Raw genomic sequence first — 21,670 nt, forward strand, 5'->3', positions numbered from 1 at the left:
ATATTTTTTTTATATGGGAGTGCCAGTGTTTTTTATTATATTTTTTTTATATGGGAGTGCCAGTGTTTTTTATTATATTTTTTTATTGGGTACAGAACAAAGAAATAACACACACACATACAAAGAAAACAAGGCAAGCATGTTTAGTATAATAAGTAAGCCACAAAACAGAGGTTGCACACAGATCTAGCCAATAAAAACTGTGATCCGTTCTCAGTAAGGATCTTAAAGCTGACTGTAATTTATTTATAAGAGTTAAAGTGAATTGTCTTGGCAAAATATTAAATTGGTCCAAGTGTTATATCAGTGTCTTCTATCATCACATATAAAAAATTGTTTTAGAACCATATTCTTAAAATAAGTGTATTAGCCCTTATTTTGAGCTGGTAAATAAGCAGACAAAGGGATGGAATCGAAAAGTAACATCACTATGCATTTGAAATAAGATATTTTTTTTGTTTTTTTCTTAGATTAAACTTAAATAATCTTAATCTCTCTGCAAATGTCTTACGCCTTACTTATTCCTTAAATCATGGTAAAATATACTTCCCACAAAGAAAAAAGTGCATACTTAAATTTACATTTTTGCTGTGTTTTAAGTACAGGGGCCATAACAGGGGCACTATGGGGGACTGATCCAAAACCTGTATTAATTTTCACAATTGAATATCAGTTTTTTTAAATATCTGGATATATATTCGTCCCTCTCCTCTGTCATCATCCCATCAAAATGTGCAACAAACACAACAGTGGTTAATCTAAATGGGGGCAAATGGGGCCATTGCCCTCTCTGCAAATTATTGCCCCCCCCCTGTGACCTCCCCTGCAGGGGTCACAGGTAGACAGGTCCTTGGAGGATGCAGCCTGAGAAATAGAACACCCATATTGTTTCAGACGACCCTCTGTGGGCATGTCCGAACATGGTGAGAAGAGAGTAGAGAGTACAGATTGGGAAAGGGCCTGACTTTTAACAAATAACATCAAACCCTACTTAAACCTGGTCTGGTCACATTCAGCAACTGGGCTAACTGCTATAAGCAAAAAACAAGTATTCGATTTAGAATATAAAGCATTTAAAGTCTGAAGAACATGTTGACTAACAGTTGTTGGACATTACTGATGTCGATGTCTAGCAGCCATATTGGATTTTTAAGCTGGAAGAAGGTGGAACTTCTAATCTTCCACGGTGAACTCCTGACTTCAGATTTTGAGATGTAAAAAAAAAAGAATTATAATACATATATATATATTTATTTATTTCTATATAAAAATTGACCTTAAATGTTAATAAGCATCTATTAAACCAAACTGCATCTCAGTTGTCTGCAAATATTTGACCTCTGTGTGGATTAGTTGAACATATGTGATGTGTGGATTGTGTACATCGACTTTACAACATTGTAGACATACCACCACGGTGGACACAGACTAACTGATAGCTCCATTATCAAACCCCATCTGGTATCTGGCTGGATTTAAATCCAGAGTATAAATCTAACATCTCATTGGTTAGTGATCTGACACACAACAATAGGCTCCTACTTTCCTGTTTTATTGGAGAGTCCAGCTCCAAATACACAGAAAGGAAACAGTATTGCTGACTAATGAATATCAAAATAATTTCAGTGCTGATGCTTGATTATCTGCCTTTGGTTATGCAATAATAATGCCCATGCAGTATCTCCAATAAAGACAGCCAGTTAGTCTGATTTCAACACCTTTTTTTGGAGATGGAGGCAAAAAGTGTCACAGGAGCTCGACAGCTCTCACAGGCCATGTATGCAGCACAGGTGCAAGTAAAAAAAATTACCAGATGATTCATATTACCTCATCAATTCTCCCCTAGATGCCAAATGCTTAAGAAAAGGGCATGCCTAACTTTGATTAATTTGGATAATAATCATCTTCTAATCAGATCTGATGATCCCCAAATATAAGAACATAAATAACAAAACAAATGGAATGTTTTGCTCCATCACAATATTTAGACTTCTTTCACTACGCAGCACTTGGCAAGATGAGATATGGTAAGTCAGAAGTAGTGGAGAATTCACTGAATTAAAGGAAAGAAACTGTGTAAATATTTTCTCATTAAACAGCCTTAACATGAGAAACTGTGCTACATTACATGCTAACAACTAAAGGGCACAGTAACAGCAGCAGCTGCCGATGCATTTAAAGTTATGCTACAATACTTTTCTAGCTCAAAAAAAGGCTTCCAACCTCTACAATATTCCATACAGAGCAATGCATTAATGTGCAGATAATCAGCAGGAACACAAAAACTAGTTACAGACAACAGAAATCTTAGGCTTAAATTAAGACAACTCTTGCCTACATCATTGTTTGAACATTTTCCCTCTGGAACAGTTTAGCTTTTTCTAGATCAGACGTCTGTCCACTGGACTAAATATTTTGACCATTAAATGCTATCTCTAAGACAAAGACCCAGAAAAAAAAACTTAACCAAGGGTCTGTCTTGAAAAGTTCTAACAACAACAATGGGTATAAAACTTCTACGTTTTGTTCAAAATTCAAAAGGTCCCCATTATGTGGATCAGAGCCAATCTTTCGACATGTTTCCATCAACTGTCTTTTGCACATTGGAAGTGCATTTGAAGTCTTACATGAAAAAGCAAAATTCAGATAAACGTATTAAAACGTTTTTATGTTCACCTGAGGTGATTTTTGACTCTGAAAAAGCATAAATGCGCTAAAGAGGCGATGGAGACACATTTTTTGAAAAAGTTCTGTAGTAGAAAATATTTACTCTACATGAGTGATCGGCTTTTTCTGTCCTGAATGCAGCATCAGAATCAAACCTCTCTCAGTGTCTCCGGATGGCATGAACCATCGGTAATACTAGAGGACATGAGAAAGTAAGTAAACTTGCATGATTACAACACATACTGCGGTCTGGCGCTACTTCCTGTTTACCAAGCATAATATCAATGTATGAAGACATTATGCTTTGCATAGCCTTGTTAATTCGCTGCAGTGGGTTAGATAAGAGTTTGCATCACATTTGGATAGAAGCATGGATTTTGTTAGAGATTAAACATATGTCTGCTCTCAACAAGCTGTTTATCTGCTGTTCAATTTTACTTGCATTTGGAGCTTTAGTGAAAATAAAAACAGGAGTTAATGTGCTACTCTGCTCATTTGGAAAGAAAGGGGTCTTCATTGAGTCGTAAACGATTTTAAAGCTACAATCTAGCAGAGTATGGAGATTAAAAAAGATTTAAGCCAATGCTACAAAATACCATAACTGATGAAAGGAGAATCAGTCAAAGTCCGTTTCAGATTAATTGATTTTCATTGTCTTCATGTGACTTAACTTATATTTCAGCATATAGGGCTCATATGTATGGAGGCCTTAATCCTCAACACAGTTTGAGTTATGGCCGTTTGCCGCATGTCTCCCTCTTAATTTCCTGTCGGTTGAGATTCTTTATTTGGTCAATAGTGCCAAAATGACCTTTAGAAAATGAAGATGTCGAAATCAGCTGATGCAGGTACTGGGAGAAGGTGAAACAGTATACTAGAAATATGAGTCCAGACCCTGCTGGAATCACTTAAAACAACAAGAATGATGGGATTGAGTTTTTACACTCGGAGGGCTGAGGCTTGTGTTCCGACCCAGTACTGAACCTGATCCCATCCAAGAATGTAACAGAATGAAGCAAAGCTTCTTCATCTTTAGAACAAGGATGCTGATGTCAGAGGGGCAGAAGTCTGCCTTGTAAAGCAGTCGCGTCAAAGTCATCTGATCTGTGCTGTGGGTGGTGATTTGGCTCAAGGTCTGAGGCGTTTTGGGAAGTCAGTAAGAATACACCAACTCCCAGTCAACTCTGCTGTATGCCAGGCTAACCTGAGCCTGCTGCCAGTTTCTGGGAACCAGCCAGATGGTGGCGCCAAACACACCAGACCTGGGAACAACAAGCTACCAAAAGAGGAAGTCAAAAAAACAAAAACAAAACAACAACAGCCTTTTTCTAATGATATGGATCCATGACAGATCTTCAGCTTTCATCAGTGTGGAAAACTGGTCTGTTGGAGATAAACACAGCTACGTAGGCTGTTCTGGTGATAAATCACCTTTTTACTGGTTCTAGTCTCCTTCTCCTCTTCTAGATAGACGGCATATAAACCAGAGATTGGATGTTTAGCTAAGCTAAAGATGACAGCAGTAAGATCATGTCTGTGAGATCCAGGTGTCTCCATAGTGCATGGACATGAAGGTCCAGTTTACCTTAAGTCCATTAACCAGAGCAGCAGATGAACAGGGTGGTCCTCTATTCTGCCTTCTAAAGCGTCGCCAAATCAAGAGGAGATGTTCGATCTCAGGATGTGATCAGTGTCCTTCTGAGAACCATTCAGGCTAGATTAAAAATCTCTAACTTGGAGGACAAAATAACGTCTGTCAACAGGACTCGGGTGATGAAACCAATCATTTCACCAACGTAACAGATAGAGGATCACAAACACTATCTGGAAGCTTTCTATGAGGAGATCTTCTGTGTAGAGAACAGAACCGTTTAATGGCTACCCTCTGGTCATACAGAAGGCACCAAGTTCAATTTATTTATCTTTAATGCTTCTACCAAGTGCCACAAGACTTCTAACCGAGGGAGCAAAGTGCAGCTACAATCTGTGGAGAAACAGCAGAAGCTGACGGTAAATGTCCTAAAGACAGCAGCTTGGAGACAGCTCCAGTGTCTGAGGAGGAAAACATGATGGGAGGGCGAACAGGTTTATATTGCACAGGGGTTATGGAGGTCCTCAAACACCTGGGGCTCTTCGATTCCTCGTGCGAATAGCTTGATTAACCGGCAGTGCACTCTGAGGAGGAAAACAGAACAAAGATTTTAGAGGAGCGTCTGCAGACCATCGGTAGTTTAAGTTTCAGCTCTGGGAAGGCTGCGGTACCTGACATCGATGGCTGCGTGGGTCAAGATCTCACCATCACAGTTCCAGCTGCTGTAGGTGCGGGCACAGCCACAAGCCGGGTGGTCTCTGCAGATCTGGCTGAAAATCTGCCGTTTGCTGTTCCCCAGCAACTCCAGCTCTAGGTCTGAGTCGCTCTGGCAGTGACGTGGGGTAAAGCGGAAACGCACCACTCTGTGAACCTCAACAAAGGCCAGGTCGAACTAAAAGAGAACAAGAGAAGAAGAAGAATGGTGTGTAAAAGATTCAGAGAAAGAGAATGTGGGTAAAAATTTAGACTTGCTTTTGCAGCATACCTGATCATCTTTGTTGGTGTGTCGCAGGAGATGTCGGAGGAAGTTGAAGCGTGAACACTTTCTAACAAGGATGAGGTCAGTGGTGCCATCAGCCAGGTGGGCAGCAGGGGAGAGACCTTTGGGGCTACGAGGACAAGCACAGCTCATACAGGCCGCGTTTATAGCCAAGAACTTTCCTCGGACCGTCCTCCACTCTCCATCATTCTCTGAAACACATACACCCCACCAAGACACAGGTAAAGTGTCAAACTACGACCTCGTGTCCTTCTGCTAACCCCAAACCTTCACTTCTTATAGAATTATCTTATTTTAGTTCTACACTAAAATAGATCCAGGTAATCCAAAGGTATGCCTATATCAAAATTCTTCGCTTCTACTACGCCTTTAATTTTAATGTTCGACCCAGTAATAATAAATAATCTTCCTTTCTTATCTAAAACTTTTTTTTCTGGTTGCTCTCCTGTGAAACCAAGTTTTAATCCATGCGGCCATCTATGTTTAAAGGGGAAATTTAACGTTCAACCATATTATCTATCGACGTTATATCCAATGTATACAATTGCTACAGCTAGCACTGACCAACCCCCATGATGTAACTGTTAGAGGCACTGCAACATGGTAGGGCCCTTTTTAAAAATTATAAAACAAAGCTTCTTTTTCTTTATTTTGCTTTTATATTTTTCACATTTCTAATATAGTTATTGATAATAGTAAGACAGTCTTGTGAATTAAGTTAGTCTGGTTGAATGTTTCATAAATTAAGTCCTTGGCTTGAAACTTTCCTTTCTGTTAAAAGCTTGGCTCAGGTTATCGTACACTGCAAAATCTTGACATCTAAGTAAGTACATTTTTATCAAAATTTGTATTTTATTAAATTAATTTTTTTTAATTAAGCAGGTAAGAGACTTGGCATATAGAATAAGACAACCTGCATTTAAAATAAGAAAAAAAAAATAACTGCAGTCTCTTATTTCAAGTGCATAAAATCTAGTTATCTTATTTTAATGGTAAACAAAACACTCAGTTTAAGCAGATCATTTTATTTATCAGCTCAAATTAAGGGTTAATACAGTTATTTTAAATTATTTTTGCAGTGTATAATTATGTTGCAATCGACCTACCGCGCATGTCTCTGCTAATGGGATCCCATCTCACACTTGATGATTATTATGTTATTGTTTTTTTAAGAGTTTGGCTTTCTTAATAGTTTATCGTCTCCTGCACTGTGGCTGCATAAATATGCTCACTGTGGGGGATTACTGCAAAAGCAATGACTGGATTCAGTCAGCTGGGATTCCTTAAATTTAAAAACTAACTCATCTGTCTGGATGATTAGAATGAACTGTCCATCCAAGTGCCTATAGCTGACACATTGTGAATTTGTGCTATATACATAAAATGAGGTAAAATTCCATTTAACACAACAACAAATTATTACAGGCTGATATACTTTCACTAAAGTTTGAAAGTGGAGCATAATTCTTCAGCTTTAAACCCAGAATTGAGGAAGTTCTGCAAACTGGCGTTGGTTGGGAGCTCTTGAAGGCTGCCCGCTGGACTTACCACAGTCTGAAGCTTCATCCATCTCATACTTCACGGCTCTGTCTGATCGGATCTCTTCATTATGCTGACAAACTGCACAGCTGTAGAGTTAAAAACAGAAAGAAATAATTCACTGCATTTGTCTTTTCCTGGATGGGCTCTACCAAAACTCGATCTAGGACCACTGGAGTGCTACTCCAGGCTCGGTGACAAACAAACCTATTCTGATTCTGATGATTTGGGTAAGTTGGGTAAAATGTATTATTATTATTAAATAACAGGATACAATAGTATTTAATTGCATAACAGGGATAACTAAAGTAGGGTTCACTCTTTTAAAGACATTCAACATTGTCGAATTTCTAACTAAAGCCTTGGTCAAGGTCATGGTAGATCACGGTCAATTCTTACATTTTAAAATGTAGGCCTAGGATAGAATCTATGTTTTGACAAAGTAAACCTCTATCTATAGGCTATTTTATTCTGAGTCAAACACTGCAGTGAGCAAAGGGAGAGGAGTCGATATGGGAAATGAACATGCTATATCAATAAGCTGAAATGAGTATGAACAATCTCCACTTTTAAAGGGAAAGGAGAACCTTTTAGGCTTACAAGCAATTTACTTTCATGGTAATTTAGTAGTGGGATTTTTTTCGTTATCCACATCGATATCTAATTGATATCTTAAGTCATAATATGTGCACGGGTATACCATGGCTGTTTATAGAGGGAAGAAAATCAATAGATATCAAAAATTTATCAGAAGGAGTTTTTAAACTTAAAATACTTTTACTTAATGAAAGCACAGAAATAGATATTGAATCTAATCGTGGCCTAAGGAAACAGACTGTGAGTTTCCCAACAATGCCCAGCCATATTGGTGTACCTAAGTACAGGACCAAGTGGAATACATAGATCTACGATGATAAGATGTTCCCTCACCCAGATCGACATCTGCTAGTATCCCGTGGAGTTCCAACAGCACCTCTGGCTGGCAGGTAGGACACGGTTCCCTCGTAGTAATGGTGGGTCAGGAACATTTTCGCACCTGCAGCATCCAGAGCAGCGAGTCAGAATCAAAGACAGAACAAACACAGCTCTGTGTTTAAGACAAGTTTTACCTGAAATGTCATATCTGGCGAGGCCCATCCATCTCTTTCTTTCACTGTCACTTAGTACATCGCCATAGAAACCATATCCCAGCAAAGACACTGAGTATCGCAGAAACACGTTGTTGTGGTGAACAGAGGACACGTCCAATGGCTGAGAATCTCCTGAACACAAAGAGGAAGGTTCTGATAAAGCTCCTCTGGACATTTAGTCACATTATAAACATCTCTGGGCTGACATCTGACAGGCCAACACTGAGCACAATGAACGTGTGAAGCAGAGGACAGCCATTTATCCGAAGAAAAGGACACAGTCAGAACAGTAACCACTGACCAATGGCACCAGTAGAGTCCACCAGAATCAGTGACCAGAGTCCAAATATTTGTAATTTAATTGCAGTTGGACCATAAAGGTCTCAGAGGTCCTGTAGAGAACACCAAAGAACGACCATGATGAAAACTAAGCATCCCAGCAGACAGGTCATACTGGAGATGCTGGTTCAGATTTTGGCCAGTTTAGATTTTAGATAGATCCTCTAAACAAGGAGAGAGAATGGTCCACCTTCAGACCAACCAGGAACTGGATTCTCACAGGCTGGAGAGGGAGAACATTAATAAGTAAAGAAGAGTACCAAATAGGCACTGGAGGAGCTGCAGAGATCCACAGCTTAGATGGATCACCTGTTGACAGGATAACTATTAGACTGAAGAGGGTAGCAATGAAAACAACTCACAAAAAGCCAAACACGGTTGATGGCACAATCCTGATGTAAGAGGTTTTTAGCTGGTTAAAGATAAATGGACGAGGCTATATATGGGAGACACCAGAAAGAGAGGCTGAAAAGGAGACTTCACTGTTTTGGAGTTGGGGTTATATGACAAGAAAATGTATGTTTGCAGATAGCCTCCAACCAGTCAGGCTGGGCCTTTTACACAGACGGATATCAATGTCCGCCATCAGGGAGGTGTTCTCAATTATTTGCACACATATAATGCATGGCACACTTTCAAGACTTCAACTTTTGAAATCCAGGAATACGGTTCTTTCCACCTCTGCATAATTCACTAACTTCTTGGTCTGTCCCCCATGATCCCTGCAAAGCACCCTTCAGTTCATGGTTGGACTGGGACACAATGTGGAATGGTTTCTGGCATGTTAATGAATACCTCTACACTGTAAAAGGGGGGTGAAGTACATGAAACAGATTTCCAATGAAATAAAGAGACTTGGAAGGATTTCTGACAGAACCAGGGAATGATCTCCAAAAGTTCAACACAGCAAACAACCTATGTTCAGTCCGACGGGTAAATAAGGAACTGTAGGAGTATTTCATGACTGACCTAATATGATGTGCAGTGCAGATGTGATTGGGTCATTGGTTCCCACCGTGGCAAAGCAGATACAGTCTGTTGAACCTGGAAAACACAGAAAAATTATTTAAAAAAAACAGGGTAGAAAAGTCCCACTGACACCAAGGTGATTTTCACAAATAACTGACACAGACCAAAAGCTGCAACATCTCTGGGATGTTGGGAGGTGAACAGAGGAGGGCAGTGTTGAGACCTGCAGCTACAGTCTTTGTTTTACTTGTAGGACTAGACATATGAGAATCAAATGACAATGCTTATAAAGGAGGAGCAGATCCAGCAAAGTCATTGACTGGATGAAATCGACTGGGTTTCCTTAGATAGAAGACTATCAACCAATCTGGTTGATCAGATAAATGAGTCTCAGTAAAGTACCTCTAGATGACATGTGTCATGAATCTGTGATGTAGAAATCTGAACTAAATTGAGTGGCTGACTCTTGGCATGGGAGGGATGTCCACTTATTTCTAGATAGCGTCATCAACACTACAGACAATATCAAAAGAATAACAAGTAAAAAGGAGGAAATCAATGCTTTTCTTTGAGCCTGTGGAAGAAAACAAATGAAACAACTCGTCATCATTTTTGGGAAAGAACTTAAAATACTAATTATATAACTTAATATAACTTATTATATGAGCAATGATAAAGAGACCAGAGGCAACAGAGAGATAGAAAGATATACACAAAATAAAAGTAAATTACTTTATGTAATATTCAGCATTATTATCAATATCCTATTGATAATATTCAGCACATTTTAGGTGGTTTAAACAGTTTGAATTCAGACTGATTTTGTTTCAAAGCTCACTTTCACGTTGCACTTTATATAGCTTGAAGCTGCTCTGTACACTTGTTTCTAAATGACAGGTTAGAAACAAGTGTACAGCTCCAACCCCATTATCCTAAGCCGCACACACCCCTTTGTCAAAAAAAGGACCTCCACCCATGCCAGCTTGGTACTGACCCGCTGGCCAACCCACAAACCCTCTGCCAGGACAACACAACAGCCATCACCACGATTATGCAAAATGCCCCCCATCGTCCCACCAAACCAAATGCAACCGGGCCTCAGCTGCAGTGCCCCACACCACAAACCCAAAGTCGCCCAGGCTCTTCAGCCACTGAGAATACTGTCCTTACATGCTCTGTAATAAAGAGAAACCACACTTTACTTTTCTTAAAGGTACTTCAGGAGATTTATACTTTTGATCCTGACAGTATCATACAGAATAAAAACCCTGCTAACTTTAGGCTAAGTAGAACTTTCAAAACACCTTATGTTTACCTGCAGGGATGATTCCAATGCGAAGCGAACAGGGAGACAGGGCTTCATCAGGACAGTTTGGATCTATGCCACTGTCGATCTGTGTCCTCCATATCAAACCGTGGATGATCTCACTGAACATGCCGTCTCCTCCCACACAGACCACACTGGGGAGTGAAAAGGCGAGATAGGGAAAGGTAGGAAAGATTGTTCTGATAAAATAACTGATTAAAATGTGACCAAACTCACCCATCAAAGTTGCTGAGCTCAGCATCCGTCCTCAGGTGATCCCTGGCATGATTGGCATACTCTGTGACTGTGACAGACAAACATAATTTATCAACAGAAGGTTTTCATTGACAAATTACAGCAAAGGCTACAGGGAAAGGACCTACCGATGACCTGAGTAGAGATCCCGGCTTGTGCAAACAGTGGTGCCACCTTGTGTTCATAGATGTGCTTGCCCTGACGCTTCCCACCATATGGGTTGATATAGACCAGCAAGCTTCTGGGTCTGCCAGCTGCACACACACATAAGGGTTCCAATCCTTCAATAACAGCTGATCTAATACTGATGTGTTCATATTTCAGACCGTGTGTATGTCGTACAGATGCTGGCAAGCTGCTCTCTGATGCTGCGGACCCAGTTCCAACAGAGCTCAGTGTCCGGACATGTGAAGGTTACCTCAGCACACCGCCAGCGGTGCTGCCGACACCTCTCCACGTACGACACTGAAATAAAGTAGAAGCATTGAGTAAACTTCTCTATTTGGACAGCACAAACTATGGATGACTTAGCAGAAATGCAATCAGACAAACATACATCCTATTGATTGAAACACTAGCCCCATTTACACTACCCTCTGAAAACCGATCTGTGCTGAGTTCAGACCGTGCTTGGATCGTTTAACCATGCAGAGATCGGTTCCTTACGATTGTTAACACATCACGCTAGCACGGTTCCTAGCCTCCTATTGATAATAATAATAGAATTTCATTGATCTCCCACTGGAGAAATGTATCTCTGCATTTAACCCTTGGGGCGCAGTGTGGGGTTAAGGGTCTTGCTCAGAGACCCATAGTGGAGGCTGTGGGGATCGAAGCGGGTACCTGCAGCCTTCTTAGAGCATGAGCGCATTTCTCAAACCCACTAGGCCAGCACACTCCTAATGTCGATCCACGGTACTACTGCTCTCTAGAGGGAAACAATCAAATCAACATGGCGCGCCCAAAACCTTCAGCAAGATTGGTTATAATTGTGATATTTCGTTGTTTGTGCAGAGTTAGGCGAAGAAGGCAGCCTTTGGTCAAATTACATGATAGAGTCGACTTTGGAAAAGTGGATATGACAAACAGTCTAATCAGGGCTTACAGGCACAGGAAACAACAACGGGCGTCGAGGTTTATCCCACTGCTAAGCAGAATCATCACTGTGTGGCAAGGTAGGGAAGCTAGTATTCTTATAAATGTCTGAAATTTCATGATTACGGAGACTGACTGTAAGGAGATGACATGGTCTGCTCCTGCACTAAACTGTGCTGAGCCCTACTGGTGAAGAGTTTAGCGCTGTTCGGTTGTGTCTGGCACATTCCGTATAGGTGCCATTTACACTCAACAGTTATCTTGGTTGCAGTGCTCAGACCGATCTCGGCATGGTTTCAAAGGGTAGTGTAAATGGGGCTATGATGTTATAGTCAAGTTCCAAAGCCAATAAATAAAGCAATACTGTTAAGTATACATATATATAAGATAGGGCATTAACAAGTTGCGATTTTTCTAAATGGACTATATGACAGCAAGAGTTGAAGTTAAGTCGATGTGTTGTTCTGTGACATCATCACATTAAGGAGGGGCAAGGTGCGGCCAAAAATGAATTACAATACATCATGCTGCAGGTCTTGGTTATATCAGGTAGGTCTAATCCAGCTTTTATTGCCGACAGTAGTGTTTGCTCTGCTAAGTCCATACAATAAGCTAAATGGACCTTTCAAGCTGTCCAGATGCAAGTCGACTCATCTTAATTAAGTCAACAGACCAGCTACTAGCTAAGACTGCCTAAGTTGCAAGCTGGAGAACATAATAATGTGTGGTGTCCAAAGGGTCTTAACACAGGCATAGCAGCAGAGCAGAGGTCCAAGTCCAATCCTCCAGGGCTTAGATCCGGCAGCTCTTACATGCATCCCTTCCCCTGCACACCTGACCTTAATGAATAGCTCATTACCAAGCCTCTTCACACTTGGGGGACTGATGATCACAGGAGTCAACTATTTGAATCAGGATTCAGGTTTTAGAATGTCACCTCTAAGTGACTGGAGCTGGACAGCTCAGCAGAAGTGATACCACAGCGGAAGAAACGTTCATTATTTAGCTTGTTGACAGCAGAGGTGTCAGATGTATTCCCATTCTTTACTTTAAAAATGGTAAAAGTAAAACAACAGATTTAACTCATTAATTCAGGTTCTACATTATACCCAAGTTTAAAAGTAAAACATTTTGAGCTATTATACGCAAATCTTTTTTAAAAAGTATTCCTAAAGAAAGTTATACGCACAGAAAACCTTTGCTTACTGTAGCGGTAGAATAATTTCTCTATAAAGGAGGTGTCTTGAAGCTGGCATTGCCAACAAAAGCTTTTGTAAAAAGTATTAAATAACTGTAGGCGTGTTCAATACCTTTTCCCTGTGCCATTCCACATTATTAAACATAACTTAATTTTAACAATTTCCTTAGACAATAGGTCTGTACTTGAGACATTGCTTTCAAACAGAGAGTGTCTTGCCAATGCAGCAATAAATCTGTTTGCACTACTTCTTCACCTCTTCAAAGCGTACAATAAAAAAAAGCATTTATGGTAAAAAGTTATAATGTTAAAATAATACTTATGATTAAAGGTCTTTATGAATGTCTAGCTTTATGGATATTTTTATCATCACCTATGATCAGTAAGGTAGAAAATAAATTTAACAGCATCAGAGTCTGCTGAACTCAAAATGTTTACCACCAAGATGATTAACCTCAATATTTTTCTGATCATGATATATTTTTGATTAGCAAGATTAAATCAGCTTACCTGTGAAAGCCTGCCTGGAGTCCTGTCCTCCTCTATCTTTGATCTTCTTCCAGCTGCTGTCATCTTTGTGTTTGGTGCCGCCCTCCTCCTCTTCTCCTCTAACAGAGATGATCTCTGAGAGCGGAACACTGTGACCCATGTCTGCAACAACAGGGACGAACATTCAGGGCTTCAGAATCAGAATTAAGACCTACATATAGGGACAATACACATGTAGACAAAATTGTTTGTACCGCTCACTTAAAGAAAGAAGAAACACAATGGTCACAAAACTAACTTGAAATGTGCAAAAGTAAAGAATAAAAATCATACGGAAGTAAACACATCAAAGTCAGAGTTGCTTTTCTACCATGCTTTAATAGAATAAAAAAAATAAACCGCACACAGACCGTTTCTGCCTCATCATGTGCGCTAGTGTTGATGATGTCACCAGTGCGACAAAAATCAGGAAAGTAAACAATGGAGAACAACACGGAAGGGAGCCAGGGCATAGTAGTGTGCTTTACTGTTTCGCACTCTTATCTGGCCAAATCTCTCTTTCCAGCCCTGGACCATGTTTATCTAATGTAAACAGAGTTGTTTCTGCTTGTTAGATCAGACACGAGTGGCAGGGTGTGTTGACATCAGTACTTTTTGCTCAATAGTGTCACGTAATTTAGCATGTTGAGGTGGGTCTGGTGTTCCCACAGCATGCCGATCAGAGCCAAGGCGTTTGTAACGCGGGTCGCTTGCCGAGTCATTTGACCCGGGTAGACACGCATCAGTGAGCTGTTCCCAGTGCCACTAAAAGCTGATTGTTCCCGAGTTTAAACAGGTTTTTTCGGCCAGTAGGAAAGGGGTACAAGTTAAAGTTAGATGCATGTATGGATTCGGTCATCTCCGTTCAAAACAGCATCAGGCATATGTAAATATGAATGCGGAGATCAATCAAAGCAGCTTACAGTAGATTATAACAATGTTTTACAAATACATCAAACAATAGCGGCAATGCAGCAAGATGGTGTAACTGAGACAAATAGTCATAAAACCACAAAATAGTTGCCTCCAAACCATGTTGCCAAAGGAGGTGTGATTAACAGTACTGGGGAGCACAATGGGTGTAAAGCTCACAAAATGGCAACCACTATCATATGACCAAACAAAAGTACTAGGGCCAACAATAGAGGGACACACAATGGGTCACAATTCATTGAATGGCAGCCCCTACACTACGTGACCACAATGAGGCTTTCAGGGACTGACAATGCTAGCAGCTCACCTTTAGCAGATTAACTTTAGGCCATAGGAAAGAAAGATGTAAAGAAATGACCCAATGGCAGCCACTCCTACTCTCATTGACACACACACTTCATGCAATCAGTGTTACGCTCAGAACCTTAAACCATCAGCTTTAAATTTTCAATTTCTATAAAATGCATGCAAAACCTAATTACGCCCGCCCAAGGTTGAGCACCTAATTGAGTATCAGATAAAAATAAAAGGAAAGGAGGTTTTACCATCTGTAGATTCAGTGGACAGGAGGATGGAACACTGTGTCATCCTGGGTCCAGTCCAATCTTCTTCCAAGGCTGGGGCAGCTCTTGGGGATATTTGAATCACTCTGATGCAATAACAAAAATATTTTGAAGGGCTTTAAATCAGTGAAAACTCGCTCACTAGAGCAGGTAGATGATGGCATCCTCCACTCGATGTCAGGTCGGTGAGCAACCTGCATGCAGGTCCACAGTGGGGCTCACCACTGTGCGCACGTGAGCTAGGATGAGGCGCTCCACGGTCTTCATCAAGTGGGAGGTCAGGGTGACTGATCTAAAGGGGGCCGGTTCCTTGGCTTGCAGTGTTCTGGGAACCGGTACCACACAGATCTTCCAAAGAATGGGGCCCACACCCAGGCTAACGCCCAGGTTGTAAATGTGGCCAAGAACCTTGCATAGCTCATCAGCACAGTTCCTCAGCAGCCTTCGACCTCTCACTTAACTTGATGCTGTTCTTTTGTCTGTCCTTTGAGTTGAAAGCCATTTTTTCTGGTTCAGGAGGACTTTCAGCTCAGGAGTCCCCCAGTGGTGGTTGTTTGTAAAGCTCATGCTCACCGCGAGTAGCTCCACCTCCGGGGGGCATGTCTGTTCCCTCACATAAACATGAACCGCGTTGCACCATCTCTCATTCACAAACATTGCCAGACACCCTCCTCTCTTTTTTCCACTCTACTAACCAATGGTAGATATCTTTTCCTCCGCTTCATCCTGCCATCCCTGCAGCTTCTCGGTTTTCTCCTTATTCCTGCAGGGATGTCTTGTCTCGCAGCATGGTAGGGAACAGGGCTGCTGTGCATAGAGGCAGTAGTCCAAGGAGCTGCTCTCATGTGCAAACAATAGGTTTGGAGTTTTGGACAAAGGGTTCCCCCATTGCAGCATCAGAAATTGCAGAAAGCAGGAGAAAGCTCAACACTAGTTCCAGAAGTTGGCTTCCTCTGTGCACATACTTTCAGAATATCAGATACGGTATTCACCAATAGAAAAACATTCCAAAAAACAATATAAAACGGAGAAAGTAGGAAAGGAGAACACGGAGCTGACATAACAGGCTGCTGCATGCACAGCATCATCTTATACCCAGCAGCATGTGTTTGAACGGTGCAAGAGGGCTCACCTTCGTCTATTCTCCTCAAACAGTAAAAGAGGTTGAGAAAGGCAAAAAAAAAAAAAAAAAGAACTGAACTAATCACTTGAAAATTTCACGAGGTGCAAAGCCAAAAGTACAAAGACTTTCCCTGGACCTTGCAATGTCTGCAGATCTTTGAGCACCGAAGGTGAGGAAGTCTGTGGCCATCTGTGTTGGGTGCAGTGATACAAAATTTTAAGGGACAACCTATGTATTTTCTTAGGAATACTGATCCAAGACTCCTGTTCTGACTCTTGAAGGAGGCGGTCGCAAATTCCTGCTGCTCCTGCACCTCCCTGCTCTCTCCCTGCTTTGCTGTGTCTTGTCTTTTCTGAGCTCTCTCTTCATGTCACCCAAACTTAAACAATGGATCTGGACAACTGGTCTCTCAATGCAGTTGATCAGTTTTTCTCAACTGGAAGACAGGGAAAAGGGAACCCGTCCTTTCCTGCCGGAACATACTTCATGGGATACACCATGGACTCCTGGAAGGCTTGGAGGATGATGTGCTTCACAATGCTATCAGTGGAGGATATCGAAGATGTATTTTTGGTTGTATGATACTCGGATTTCTCCTGTTTGGATTTGGAGGATACCTGATGTATCTACAATTACAGAAGATGTCGCCGGCAATTTGGGCACTGATCAGGTTGCCAGCAGTGTTTGACACCAGTTGTGAATGAGCAAGATCAGGAGATGAACCGTATGCTGGGTGGGATTGAACGCAGGCTGGCTGCGGTGGTTGAACTCAAAGGTGAGGTGGGATAATATCTTGGATGTGCACGCTCACTTCAAGGTGGAAAAGCCAGCAAGAAAAGACTCAAGGCTGAAGGAAAATTCCTGTGCAGCCTGCTCTCAAAACAAAAAGTGTTATTCTGGATTCAGTCTATCCCCCTTATCATTACATTTTATCAAGGCCAATGGCCTATGGACAGCGTCCATGGACAAATTGAACGCACTCATCATACACACACAAGTAATATCTCAAATGTCAGATTGACTTCACGTGACTCCGCCTGCTATGTGACCATCTGCTAAAATGTGTCTCATGTTACATGTGCTTTTCTTGTGCTGTTTTTTTTTAATATCTCAAACTGTGTCCTGTCAAGGATAAAGTGTGAAATATTCACCCCAAACTGAAATCTCGATTGCAATGTAAACTATAGTTGACAACAAAGTTGATTGATTGGCTGACTAGAAGATGGATTGAGATGAGCCCAAAGCTCCACAAGCATTCCCATTTCTCCTGTGATTTTCCATGGCAAGGGCGATTGGTGCACATGAGCCAACACACAAAATGTAATTCCTGCTTAGCTCAGTGGAGCTAGATTAGATATAGCCTGTCAAATGGTTAATTTTGGTACATTTCTGAGATTCATGTTCTTAGGTAAACAAAGACAGTAATGAAGAGCATCAGTATGACTCATTGATCCATTTAATGCTAACATACAGATTTTGTGTTAGGAATAAATATAAATAAAAATCTGCAGTTGTCCCTTTGTTGGTGGTATTTTTGATTTTGAAGGTATTAGCTGGATAGATAAAGTTCAACTATGGGATACATTGCCAATAAGGGCTTTGGAACGGTCAGGCTGAGCTAAATCAGGTCTACACCAGGTTCCAAGCTAATGTGTTTTTTCAATCAGCAGTCATTAATGAGGCAGCCATTAACTAAAAATAAATAAATAAACATAAAAATAAACAAATAAATCATAACAATAATAATAATAATAATAACAACAGCAATAATAACAATAAATAAACAAACTACAGCAAGCCAGTCGGGACACCATTTAGCATGTTTCTGTTGGATCTCTAGCTGATGGACACAATCCACACTTCTAACAAAAAGGAGGTTGTTCCAAATTTGATTTTGATCATCAAGTCCTCTGTAGATAGCTCAAGTTTTGGAATCAATTGCCAATTTAGCATTTTAAAGTAACCTTGCTGACATTCCTGTGGCTGCTGCTGTCATATATCCATTTTTTCAGAATCCAAAATTTCATCTTTGAAAGACGATCACCAATGTGTTATGAAGGAATTTGTTTTGGTTTCCCATGGTGCCTGCTGCATAAAACATTTTCATTTTGGCCTAAATCAAGCTGTGGTAGGCAGTCACCAAGTGTCACTTCACCCAATTAGCCAAAAAACGTCTGCTGAATGTCCCTCTTTTTCCAAAATGTGTTTGAATGGGAGCAGTCATAAATCGATAATGTGTACAACCAAACCTGAGTATTACACATTATCAATGTAGCTAACTAGTTTATCAAAAAAAGTTTACAGTGTTGGTTTCATTAGAGAACAACAACACAACAAGCCCACCAGGCTTCCAGCACAGCCATCAATCACAGAAGCATGTTCAAACAGCAGAACCACAAGGACTAAACCTAACATTTGCAGCAGAGAATGAGAATGAGCGCATTTTGGGATTAAAGACTCCTACCTGAGTGTAACTGACGATGAAACAAAGGAACACAAAACCCTGTAGGAGAACAACACAAAGTTAATGGAGAGGAGCTCATTCTTCCAAGCCAGGTCACACCGGTTGTATCTAACTTTTTAATCTCCAATGCATTTCATGTCATACTGACTGCAGTCAGACAGGGTACAAGCAACTTCTGCCTATATTATATATATACGTAGAGCAGATGTTTTTTTTTTTTTTTTTCAAATCCATGTCTCCCTTGCTGTCAGAGCCAGAAAATTGTGTCAGGTGTGATCATCCCCGTTCACTTTCAGTGAGCACCAAACACATCTTATAACACATTTTTCAGTCAGATCCTGTTCGGCCTTTATAACTTTTATGGCCTTAATAAATCCTGTTCAGTGTGTACAGGACTTCTGAAGACTGCAGGTTCTAAACATCTCACCAGCTGGCTGTGCTAGTGCAACCAATTTTATTAAACATTTAATGAAAATTTTCCCCATCACAAAAAGGGTGATATAGTTGAAAAAAATAAGGGTTTCCTACTGTAAGGATAAGACATTTTTCTTCTTTGTTCAAATCTAATTGGAAACTTAAGCTTAAAATTTAGTACAGAAAGTTTACATTCTCAAAAGCTAAAATTGGAACTCTTGAAAGTCACACAGAAGCATTAATAAGAAATGAAAACTCTCAAGTTCTCAGATTCATAAAGGCTGCTGTGAGGTAGTTCAATCAACTCTAAGTAGGTCCACTCAGAGTTGAACACGTGCATTGCAAGTATGAAAAGGCATCATTGGTGGAGCCCCGATGCAACGACTCACTATGATGACAGGCAACAAGGCAGTCCCAATTTCAACCCACTGGTACAAGAAATTTTAATGCAATCATTCATTTTTAATGCAGACATTAAAGAAATAAATGGAAAGGACAGAGCAACAGGGCAACAGCGGCATAGTGCTCCCTGGAGGGAGGCTTAGCCTTTCATACTTTGAAAACCCCTGGTCTAGATAAAAGCTATATTGGATAAATTTCTTTGAGGTTTGAGTTCTGGCGCGAACATCTTTTCCATCGTCATTACTTACCTACTTTTATCAATATAATTCTACATTAAATTGATATTTAGAAGTACTAAAATCTACATAAATTGATAATTTAATAGGGTTTTATTAAAATAGTTATTTACAGTATCTATCATTTTACTGAAGACTCTTCGATGACCTGCAGAGACACATAATTTTCTCTTTACAGCGTATAACACAAAATCTATTTCTGAAAGAGCAGGAATTGTGTACTAATCATCTATAATGTTTGTATGCTGATGTGCATAATTAACCACAGTGTTTTTGTGGTCAAGTAATTGTTTATATAAATAAAATAAAATGTTTGAATATTCTACTTGAGAGGGGGGAAAATGGTAGGGGTGGCCAATGATTGGCTAAGGGTCACCCCTGGCCCCCCATCTAACTCCGCCCCTGAACATGTCCCCTCCGTCACTCGGCCCTCAGCCAGTGTTATACTGGCAGACAAAGAGGATTAGCAGGAGAGCGTGTCAGTTCTTACTGGGTCTGAAGCGGTACATCGGGCTGGAGGTCAGCCTCTTCCATGTCAGCAGGGACCGACTCAGGCTCACATCATACGCCGTGTTTCTGATGCAGAGCTGGGAAACCAGCAGCAGTCTGCTGGGCCTCTCCATAGCAGTCTGATCCCCAAACTCAGCTCCCGAGTCGGCAGCGGCAGACCCCCTTTGTGTCACGTCCGTTTGATCATGTTGCCGTTAAGTTTCTCGGATAGTTCGCCAATCCACCAAATGAGACTCTTGTTCGGAAACAGCTGCTTGGTTCCGCGTAGCGGATTCCAGCTTCGGGATGTTTTCTGTTTTTGCCGACAGATAGCGGTTTCCCTCCGGATGTGGGAGGAGCTTAGTGTTGCATTCAAGTGCTTCAGACGCCGGTGTTTCATAACCTGTTCAACTCTAGTTCAACACTTCTTCAACAAGGGGTACGCGACCCCTAGGGGGCGCACGGAGGTACTGCATGGGGGTCGCGAAAGATTTGGTTGATTAGACTTTTTTTTATATATATTCCACTTATTGAAATGTCTTTAAATACACATTAACACGAATTCAACACACTGTAGTAAACAGATAAACGGAGGCAGAAGATGTCTTTCAGTCATCAATGCACACATTCAGTGACACACAGGAGCTCTTTCAAGCTGGGCACCGTTTCATTCACAACACCTGTCCCATCAACCAGTAATCAGAATCAGGAATACTTTAATAATCCCATGGAGAAATCACTTTCTTTGCATGACTCCAACTGTAATAGAGTGACTATAGTGACTATAGGACCAGTTTGATATAACACAGTATAATTAGGGGGTCCACTCTCCATCTTGCCATCAGTTTGGGGGTCCTTGGCCTGGAAAAGACCCCTGCCCTAAAACATTACAGCTCTTGCAGGAAAAAAATCCCCTATTATCCAAAAATAGACTGTGTATCTGCATATTGGCAGCTCCATCCTCCCCCATACAGTCTGGCTTTCAGCACTCTCTGATAATATCAATGTCTGCATATCTTCATCTGTCCCCTCCTCTCTCCTACTCAGTTCACGTCAACTGCTCTGGCACCTTTGGTAATGGTTGAAGGTAAAAAAAAAAAAAAGAAGCAATTATCTCTCAGGAGGAATTAATTTCATAGTCAGAGGCTGAATAAAAACAAACAACACATGCTCCAATGCACCTAAACCATACCAAAGGCTTACTTTTCAAAAATATAATAACTAAATGTTTTAGTCAGTCTTTGTAGCAAATCTGCGTCTGGATGGAAGCAACTTGTATTGATCTTGCAATGAGTTGCTGGATCTGTCAGGTTTGCCCTTTCAGAACTGACCTCTCATCATACAAATTGGTTAGATGTATTTTTTTCCATGCCATTGCCCAAGACAGCATTCACTTCTGGCCAGGGGTAACCTTTACATACTAAAATAC

General features: G+C 40.8%; 1 protein-coding gene across 2 annotated transcripts; it reads right to left on the bottom strand.

The window, feature by feature from the left end:
* Nucleotides 1-1,536: 1,536 nt before the first annotated feature.
* On the bottom strand, nt 1,537-20,606 carry LOC119780459 (ceramide kinase-like). 2 transcript variants are annotated; one of them, XM_038280527.1, is made up of 14 exons: nt 20,243-20,606; nt 18,701-18,739; nt 13,600-13,740; nt 11,139-11,261; nt 10,925-11,050; nt 10,779-10,845; nt 10,551-10,696; nt 9,236-9,310; nt 7,907-8,059; nt 7,728-7,833; nt 6,807-6,886; nt 5,244-5,449; nt 4,930-5,150; nt 1,537-4,842 (listed from the first exon to the last, which is right to left on the bottom strand). In XM_038280527.1, the coding sequence occupies exons 1-14, from the start codon at nt 20,373-20,375 to the stop codon at nt 4,755-4,757; spliced, it is 1,704 nt and encodes a 567-aa protein (XP_038136455.1). In that variant the 5' UTR covers nt 20,376-20,606; the 3' UTR covers nt 1,537-4,754. The 2 variants fall into 2 exon arrangements, with proteins under 2 accessions (XP_038136455.1, XP_038136456.1); XM_038280528.1 differs by lacking the exon at nt 18,701-18,739 and having other exon boundaries at nt 20,243-20,604.
* Nucleotides 20,607-21,670: the final 1,064 nt, after the last annotated feature.

Source organism: Cyprinodon tularosa, unplaced genomic scaffold (genome assembly GCF_016077235.1).
Source record: "Cyprinodon tularosa strain WSP-4 unplaced genomic scaffold, ASM1607723v1 ctg160, whole genome shotgun sequence".
Lineage (NCBI taxonomy): Eukaryota > Metazoa > Chordata > Actinopteri > Cyprinodontiformes > Cyprinodontidae > Cyprinodon > Cyprinodon tularosa.

Coding starts and splice junctions, on each gene's coding strand:
- LOC119780459 (XM_038280527.1), bottom strand. CDS start 20,375: ATGGAGAGGCCCAGCAGACTGCTGCTGGTTTCCCAGCTCTGCATCAGA. Junction 9,311..10,550: donor CATTGGAATCATCCCTGCAG/GTAAACATAAGG, acceptor TGTGTTTTCCAG/GTTCAACAGACTGTATCTGC. Junction 6,887..7,727: donor ACTAGCAGATGTCGATCTGG/GTGAGGGAACAT, acceptor TTAACTCTACAG/CTGTGCAGTTTGTCAGCATA.